The sequence below is a fragment of the Engraulis encrasicolus genome, chromosome 11 (assembly GCF_034702125.1).
Source record: "Engraulis encrasicolus isolate BLACKSEA-1 chromosome 11, IST_EnEncr_1.0, whole genome shotgun sequence".
In the NCBI taxonomy this organism is placed as follows: Eukaryota; Metazoa; Chordata; class Actinopteri; order Clupeiformes; family Engraulidae; genus Engraulis; species Engraulis encrasicolus.
In genome coordinates this window covers 46,477,935-46,487,934 of record NC_085867.1, presented here as the reverse complement: position 1 = coordinate 46,487,934, position 10,000 = coordinate 46,477,935, and the positions used below count along the sequence as shown (strand labels likewise).

The 10,000-nt window shown below is 43.9% G+C and overlaps 1 protein-coding gene across 1 annotated transcript in view; it reads left to right on the top strand.

Moving 5' to 3' along the window:
* The window catches only part of LOC134457780 (calsenilin-like), a 71,092-nt gene that overhangs the window by 27,425 nt on the left and 33,667 nt on the right, over positions 1-10,000 (top strand). The window contains exon 2 of the mRNA XM_063209752.1: positions 2,827-3,025. Coding sequence (XP_063065822.1) covers positions 2,827-3,025 — 199 coding nt within the window. The remainder of the gene's footprint in view (positions 1-2,826; positions 3,026-10,000) is intronic.

The window sequence follows — 10,000 nt, the reverse complement described above, 5'->3', positions numbered from 1 at the left end:
CTCAAAACTGTGCTCCAGGATTGTCTTTTAATTGGAAGGTTTTCAAAGATCGCAGCTGCAATCAGGTACAACGTTTCTCTTTCTAAATAATTCCTTTTCGATTCCATTTGACTCCCCATTCAATAGTTTGCCCGAGTGGTTGGTGAGTACAGTATATAAGCACATACAGTATTTGGCTCTTGCTGGCCTTGGTCCTGGGATGACTTAGCATGGAGATTAGATGGCATGATATCAGCTTGCATTCCCATTGCGAACAGAGGGCTTGGAATTTGAGATTCGCGCAGGCATGACAGGTGGATAGGCCAGAGTAGGGTTTCCCAAACTGTGGTGCGTGCACCCCTGGGGGTGCGTGGCCTGCTACAAGGGGGTGCGCGAGCTAAATTGCAGCAATTGCAGACGTGTGTTTTCATACATCCTTAATGAATATTAAGTAGCCTAGTTTTTAATTGTATGGTGAATTGTATGCTGGAAGAAACATCAGATTCATTGGAAATCAGGATTCCCCAAATCACTCTGCATAACATGCAATGATTTATGCAGTGAAGCCATATTTGAGTGGTCATCAGCACACCAAAACATTCGCTTATGGGGTGCGCAAACCACGTTGAAATGTACAAGGGGGTGCGCAAGGAATAAGTTTGGGAATCACTGGGCCAGGGGATTAATTCTCTAACAAGGCATGAGCCACCACGCCAAATAAATGTTAAAAAAAAAAAAACCACACAACTGAAGTCAGTGTGCCAGGAATAGCCTAGTCAAATTCTTAATTGACACTTGTTATAGGTTGAAAAACGTGTTCTTTTTCAGGTGTTGAAACCGTTGATTGAGTGGTATTTGTAGTTATATCCTAATTCCAGCATATGGGGATAGTAGTGGTATAGTGGTGTATGTGATATATAGTGACTGAGCTTCTTTTATGTAGACTCTCTAGAATAGATACATCCATATTTCAGTATCTTGGTTCTGTCTTTTTAGCCGTCTTGTACTGCAATTGTGATGCTGCAATTGGCACGTTATTGCATCTCATATTGGAAACCTTGAGTTTAAAAATCCTTTTTGATTTCCTTGAAATTTGTGAGGGTGAATTAGAAATGTATTATGCTGGAAGGTGTCAGAGTAGAGAAACTCCCAATGCACAAAGGGCATTATGCAATAAGGGCTGATAGAACAAGGCTTTTTTTTGCATTAAATCAAATAAATTTCTGTTTTATAAGTTGGTTCTTGTGAAGCCCTTAGAAATACCCATACCTGCTGACAATGTGATCACGGACCACACTCCTGTCTCCCATTTCTCAAAACATATTTAACCTGCAGCATTCAATGGATATGCGTAAATTCAGTTTCTTTATTCATGAATACATACATATGCAGTGTGAATAGTGTGTTTGCCATTGTGTTTTATGGTCTGGCTTTGTGGTCTTATGACTTGTTTTTGTGTTTTCTTTATTGGCTGTTTTGTTTGACACTTCAGGGCCACCGTATAAATGTTATTTCATATTGTCATAGTCTGGCAGTGCTTTTTGACTTGCTGCTGTGCTTCTGTCATTGGTTGTTTTGTTTGACATATCTGTGCCAGTGCGTCTCTGTCTAGAGGTTTTCTTTTGTATTGTTGTGACTGCTTGGTTGTTTCAGTATATGACCACAGACACAGATCAGTTGCAGCTTGAGTTTTACTAGGTCTTGGTAAGTCGGTCTGTGCTGTTGGTTACTTGATATTTCCTGCATTTTTTGGATACTAACGTCCCAAATGGTGGTGCAACTTCATCCAACTGCATCCATAAATGAATTAGTAATTGGTGGTTGATATGCTGCAATGAATATGCTTCTTAGATAGTCCACTAAAAACAAAAAAAATCCATACAATAGTAGCACTGGCTGTCGTTGCGCCGCCCCAGTCGTGTGCAACTGCTGAAATGTCATTGACCCGTACATGTGTATAAAGCAGGGGTGGGGAACCTTTTTCATTCAAGGGGCCACTTCAAATTCCTCCAAGGGCTGTAAAAGTCCTCCATGGGCCGTCCTATGAACACAAAAGTGGGGTGAGTTTCTCAGAAGAGAAGTTGTTAGTCTGTTAGGAACTTCGGTAGTTGCCAATGGGAAAATGCATTGAAACAACAAAGTAGCTAATGTAGTAAGCAATTTTGGTTTTGAGAAATTCACCCCAGGATTTCCCCTTTCACTTGTCTATATTAAAGGCAGCCACCTTTAAAGCAGACCTCGCCTCTCTAGGTCCCTTGAGTATAAACTAATTGTATTGCAAATGTAATTTCTAGATTCCTTTACAAAATATGTCATAGTTCATGAGAAGCTGCATAATATTAAAATGATATCGGGAGCCGAATAAAACGACTTTAAGCGGCGCTCGAAACATATGTTCCCCACCCCTGGTATAAAGTAGAGATGCACAGGATCCAAGATCCGGTTCCGGATCCGGCAGGATAATAGGGTTTTTCACAGGATCCGGATCCAGCAGGATCTTAAGCAGTGGATCCGGTATCCGGCAGTTACCTAAAAATCAGCATCTGGTGCATCTCTAGCCTAGGTTTTTCAGTCAGTCTTTCACAACCCCAATTGCTGGATGGAGTAAAAGAACTTTGGAAGCGGGTAGTGTAGGTAGTGTGGTAGTAAGCCAATGAGACTAAAAAATATTTTGAGCCAACGTAATAAAAAGGGCCAACGTGTGCGAGTAGGCTATGTGTTTCAACCCTTTCGTAGGATCCGGTATCCGGTTCCGGATCCGGCAGGATCTTAAGCAGTGGATGCTAAAAATCAGGATCCGGTGCATCTCTAGTATAAAGTAACGCCCTCTGTCTCTGTGTTCTCCAGAACGATGGCAAGGGTGTGGGCAAGGGAGTGGACGGCACGGGCACAGGCACGCTGATGGGGGATGCCAGCGGGCAGGACGAGGGCATGGAGGACCAGCGGGACGGGGGCAAGTGGCAGCGGCCGCGCATCACACGCAAGTCCCTGATGAAGTGTTGCCTCGTCAAATGGATCATCGCCAGCGCCGCCCCACAGGGCCCAGGTAACTGGCACACACATATATACAGCCGTATGCACGCACACACACACACACACACACACACACACACACACACACACACACACACACAAGACCCTGATGAAGTGCTCTCATCGCCAGCGCCGCCCCACAGGGCCCAGGTAATGCACACACATATACAGCCGTATGCACGCACACACACACACACACACACACACACACACACACACACACACACACACACACACACACACACACACACACACACACACACACACACACACACACACACACACACACACACACACACACACACACACACACACACACAGTGGCCGCACATCGTCTGGTGAATCAGCCCTAGTGTCCCCCCAAAGGGTAACACACACATGACCGGGCAGATATACATATATATAATGTACCGTATATGCCTTCAAAACACACACACACACACACACACACACACACACACACACACACACACACACACACACACACACACACACACACACACACACACACACACACACACACACACACACACACACACACCAAAGCTCTCACACAAAAATCCACACACTCAAACATTCTCTCTCTCTCTCTCACTCTCTCTCACTCTCTCTCACACGCACGCACACACCCACACACACACACACACACACACACTCTCACACACACGCACACACACACACACACGTTTAGTCTTTATCTTTGATCTGTGTTTATCGAGTTGGCAAAACAGAGTGGGCAGCCCTGAGGGACAAGCTTTTCCACCCCAGCTCTCATTCCTTTGGCCACACACACCCCAGCTCTCATTCCTTTGGCCACACACGGACGCATGCACGCACGCACGCACGCACGCACGCATGCACGCATGCACGCATGCACGCATACACGCACGCACGCACACACACACACACCAAGTTCACACTTAAGTGAGTGGATGAATTCCAATGCCCTTTCTTCGTCTCAACCCTTTGCTCACAGACACACACACACACACACACACACGCACACAAATGCACACACACACAGTGCTATGGCTCGTTTGTATCCCGTCAGTGTCTTCTCATGAGATATCATGACACACTGAATAGAAGAGATGTCCAGTGTTGCGCAACTACTGATCTGTTGACCAGCTCCCCTGCCCTCCTGTCTCTTCACATCGTCCTCTTTTCTCTCTGATTCCTCCTCTTTATTTCCCCCACACAATTGAAGTCAGTGTGCCAGGAATAGCCTAGTCAAATTCTTAATTGACACTTGTTATAGGTTGAAAAACGTGTTCTTTTTCAGGTGTTGAAACAGTTGATTGAGTGGTATTTGTAGTTATACCCTAATTCCAGCATATGGGGATAGTAGTGGTATAGCCAGAGAGAGTAGAGAGAGAGAGGTTCCGTTGGCCCATTCTTTCCGGGTTATATTATTGCAAGGGGGAGGGGGAGTGGGGGGAAATCCCCCTTTAGGCAGACCTAAGGACTGTTCTATTCAATGCTAGGAGTATTATGACACGCCCCTTTAGGCAGACCGGAACCTGGTCATGTTAGGTGCCCATAGCAACCTATTACATTGGCATATCTCTATACTTAAAGAATCTCTGGTATAGGGGTATATATTCCCCTGCCATCCTCTCTTCACATCGGCCTCTTTTCTCTCTGATTTCTCCTCTTTATTTCCCTCCTTCTTCTCCATGGGAAAAATACAGTGTATGTAAAAAAAAAATGCACAAAGTGATCCATATATGGCCTATATGGTCAACACTTATTATGTCACTACTACACTAGAGAAGTGACCCATTCGGCCCTGCCGTGGCCAACTGGTAGGGCACTCGTCTGCTATGCGGCCGACCCGAGTTTGATTCCCGGCCTGGATCATTTGCCGACCCCTTCCCATATCTCTCCCCATTCACTTCCCGTCCACCTCTCATACTGTCCTGTCTTCAATAAAATAGAAAAAGACCAAGACAAAAAAATGGCCCATTCCTTGGGACTCTAGCCAGTCACCAGTGTTCCCAGCTTTAGCATACATTGTACATGGGATGTGTTCTCATGTTTTCATATCCTTATGGCACATTCTATGAAAGTGTGAAGTTTCGTCTTTTCTACATACTGTATAAGATTTGTGCAGCTATTATGTGTGTTTTTATTTATGTTTTTGTGATTTCTATTTATCTCAGTGAATTTAGTTGTGTTGGAAGGAAACTAGTAGGGCAGGTTTTGTTTTTTTACTTAAACTTGTACTTTTACTTTGGCCACCTCTGCTTTTTGGTTATGAGGCTGCTTCTAGAATCCTTCTCACACCCTCTCTTTTCTGACACCATTCTCTCTCTCTCTCTCTCTCTCTCTCTCTCTCTCTCTCTCTCTCTCTCTCTCTCTTTCTTTCTCTCTCTTTCTCTCTCTCTCTCTGTGTCCTTATATCGTTCTCTGTCTTTCCGTCTCTCAGGATGTCTCGCGGTCTGCTTATAATCTTCCTCGCTTGTCACCCCTCCCCCCTCTCCTCTTCTTCCATTTTAAATAATCTGTTGTCTGCGGTATCTTGCCATCATCTCCCTCCCTAACCCCATACAATGGACTCCTCAAACCTCAGTAGTGTAAATGTTTAATTTAGAGCACTTTGCCAAAATGTCACTCAGGCTGTATAGTCAGGCAGAAGATCCCGACGGCCAGTGTTGCCAGATTGGGCTGTTTCCCGCCCAATTGGGCTGCTTAGGATGGCCGTGTGCGGGAAAAATGGCATTTAGCAGAAAAACCCGCCCAATTTTTGCCATAGAAATCAATAGAATTGGGCGAGATTTTTGTGCTTCTAGGCGGGCTTTGAGCATTTTTTGGGCTGGAAATCATCGGCCTCATCTGGCAACCCTGCCAACGGCAGTAGAGAAAGGTGCCATGGGGTTGAAACAGTAACTACAGACTGCATGCTTGCATACTCGTTGTGGACCTGGAAACTTGATGTGGTGCATTGCAGACACGCACACGCTCATACATGTGCACACACGTGTACACACACGCACGCACGCACGCACACACGCACACACACATACACACACACACACACACACAGAGAATACTTGGAAACTGGAAACTGGATGTACCATACTGCATAGCTTATGCATCGTTCTGCATATTGTCACTGACGGGGAGAAACGTTGTGTATCCCCTTTCTCTTATACAGTATCTTAAATTACTTTTTTCAAAGCCAACTTTTTCTAAATAAGTAAAAATGTCATCATTAAAACTGGGTTTTAAATCATCTATGAACTCATATACCTCCAGTGGAACGCTGTAATAGTCATTGAAAAGTTAACTACCATTGTACTACAGTACTATGACATAACACCTTTTAGTAATGCACTATGACAGCGGTTCCCAAACTTTCCCCCCTGCGCACCCCATTTTACATTTCAATGTTGTCCGCGAACCCCCTAAGCAAATGTTGCACAGCCGCACATTTTGGGCAATCCTCATTTCGAATATACCTGACGTTTTTTTACCATCATTAATGGAACTTGTTCAGGGGCGGAGTGGCCCACCTTTTCCCACCGGGAGAATTTTCCCCTTGGCGGCCCTCTTTAAAAAAAAAAAAAAAAAAAAAAAAAACAAAGCGAACAACATGGTTTCCTAACCAAAAAGACAAAAGCCACTAAATCGCCAGTCGTACTACATGTGAACATTAGTGTTGTCAAAATATCGACCTGAATTGGAGAATTTAGCCTACACCTTGATGAAATGCACAACCAGTGGTGTAGTCTACGTAAAACGCAGGTATACGCACCCAGGGATTTCAGGGATTACAGTATACCCACTTAAAATTGATTGATCCATTATTTACAATAGCACAAATATATACAGTACACATCAAAAAATGCTCAAATATACAGTATACCCACTTCAAAAAGTAGACTACACCACTGGAGCCATCATCACAGTCCAAAGCATTCATAGGCCTACTAGGTTAGGCTACATCACGCTACTGTTCCATGCAAATGTGCACCCCACTGTCATTTTGACAGTTTGAAATTGAAATATCGTTTAAGGAAGACAGGATGAGCATGGGCACAAAGTTTTGAGTGTGGGGATTTTTAGAAGAGTAGGCTTACAAAATATAGTATAGTAGCCTATAGCTTACAAAAAGTCTGTCTACATTGTGCAATAAACCCACCATGCAGCAAATAAGCCAAACCTAGCTACTTCAAAGCACAACCACAAGTCAACAAAATGTATAACCAAACGGTGTAGGCCTACCTTAAAACGCTGACTTCGTCGCAGCAAATGTCTTTGTTTCTTGCAATCACTCTACTTTAATCCACAGTTTAGCCTACACACCCAGCACTGGTCACATCAGAATCTTGTGTGGTAATTATTTTGTTCCATTTCTTCAGACATAGGCTACATCCTAAATGTACCACATATAAATATATGTATGATAATAATATTATTTCGACTATAAGGAGATACACTAGTAGTTCTAACAAATCAAAACAAAACCCATTGCAGAACCCAGGTGCAGTTCTCTTCCTTACCACTTGGTGGAGTCTGTTCGTAACCCAATTCAATAACCACAGAGCAAGTGAATCTGGACTGGAAAGACTGTAAACTGTAACAGTCGTGTGGAAATCGGAAAATAAATCATAATTTATTAATATTTCCATCCTTTGGTAACCAATCTACATATCACAGGTTATTTAAATACTGAAAACGAAACTGTGTTACTAAGATCTTGTAAACTTCCGCGATCTACGGTGTATGAAAATTATCAGTAGAGAAGGGGTGTGGCCAATTTACTGTTTGACACCGTCAGTGAGGTATTGCCGTCTGTATACGGTATAAATAGTCAGCTAAGCAGAAAAACAGGGAAGTAGAAATTGGGAAGTCAGTGCATATAGGTCCAACCTCAAAACTTCAGGGCCGGAGAAGAATGCAGGGAGGCTGCGACTTTACATTTCACGGCCACGGCCCACCGGGACAAGTCCCCGATCTCCCGACGGCCACTCCGCGTCTGAACTTGTTGCATAACACGTCTAGGAGTTATAAATGACACTTCAGCTGGATCCTTCCAGCATACAATTCACCAAGAAACAATTACAAACTACGTAATGTTCCTTAATTTTTGTATAAAAACCCACATCTCAGCCATTGCTCTATTCAACTCGCGCACCCTCTTGTAGCAGGTCGCGCATCCCCAGGGGTGCACGCACCCCAGTTTGGGAAACCCTGCTCCATGACATGGCCATTGCCATTCTGGTAACAGCAAATTTATAACGCTGTGTCTTAACGGGTTAAAAAATATATGAATTAGGTTCATTATGTCTAACTGTTTAACTTAAACACTTAGTGGTTTCTTTTGCCTTAAGACATGTAAAAGTTTTTATCTTTTACCTGACATGTTTCGACTGTGTTACTTCCGTCTTCATCAGAGGGTCACTGTGATGTTGATGAGTGATGTGCTTTAAAATCAGAAAGCGTAGCCCAAGTACCATGAACAGGGATGAGGGGGCTTACATGCTCTCACACACCTGGACCACCATCCTAAGAGAACAACTCTAACAGCAGGAGGTGTGACCAACCTGTCATTATTGACAGGGAGGTCACACCTCCACAACAACATCAGCTGTTTTTAAAGCACGTCACTCATCAACATCACAGTGACCCTCTGATGAAGACGGAAGTAACACCGTCGAAACATGTCAGGTAAAAGATAAAAACTTGTACATGTCTTAAGGCAAAAGAAACCACTAAGGGTTAAAAAATAATTTAACAAATAATTAATTAGTTTCTGAAAGATGGAGATATGAGGTTTCTGCCGGACAACACCAATATGGGAGTCAACCCATTAGCTGCAATGAGGGCTGGATTTGCCATCTGCCATAGCGGGCATTTCCCAGTGGGCCATGCACCCACGTGGGCTCCTATTTTCAGAAATGTGGAAAAAAAAGTTTCCCGTTGAGTCAGCTCTGTGCCGCTTATTATGAGGGGCTCCTCTAAAGGGGCTCTATGTAGGATTACAAGTTTAATCACTGCCCCGAAGTCAGCCGATGCTTATTTGAGTCATTAGTAAGTGATCGATAGCTCTTGCGACCACTTTCACGGTCCACTGTCAGAGAACCCCAAATGTATCTTTTGACAGAGTGGTCCGCTTTTAGTGTTGTTGGAAACCCTTTTCAGACGAAAAATCGCATTATATACCATACTCAGATTTGTATCAACTTCTGGCAATCTGTGATTAAAAACATTTTCACAGCGAGCTTATTTAAACAACATTTTTTCATGATGGTGTAGATTTTGAGACAGGCATGCCACAAGCACCACGCAAACTACACGTAATCCTAACTACTGTACGTAATCCTACATAGTAGCCCTTTAAGTCAAAAGTGCCCGTCTGCTCAACGGGTGATAAACTGTTTTTTCCAAGTAAGGTATACTAGTGTTACAGCAGTGAAATATAGATTATTATTTTTTTTTACAGTGTACGTAATCCTACATTGTACTCCTTTCAGCCAAAAGTGCCAGGGCCAGGGCCGGATTAATGCACAGGCTAGATATGGCTGCAGCCTAGGGGCCCCATCTACCAAGGGGCCCCCTGATTGGTCAGAAGTGAAAAATTGCAGAATTATGACAAGATACAACATAGAACAATTCATCTGTCATGTTAAATAGAGTTGGTAGACATGCTATCCTTAATTCCTACCACGCAATTATGACACTGTCAATGTCAATTTGTCGCAAAATTTGCTTCCTGGGGGGCCCCACAGCAATCTGTAGCCTAGGGGCCCCAGGCCATCTTAATCGGGCCCTGGCCAGGGCTCCCCCAGTCCAGCCCTAGCTGCAGTAGGAGTGTTAGTGTGGGCAGGGCCGGATTAACGCACAGGCTAGATATGGCTGCAGCCTAGGGGCCCCCAACTGCCAGGGGGCCCCTGACTGGCCAAAAGTGGAAAATTGTGACAAGGTGCAATATTGAAAAATTAATCCGTTATGTTGGCTGCACTTTGTAGACATGTTACCCTTA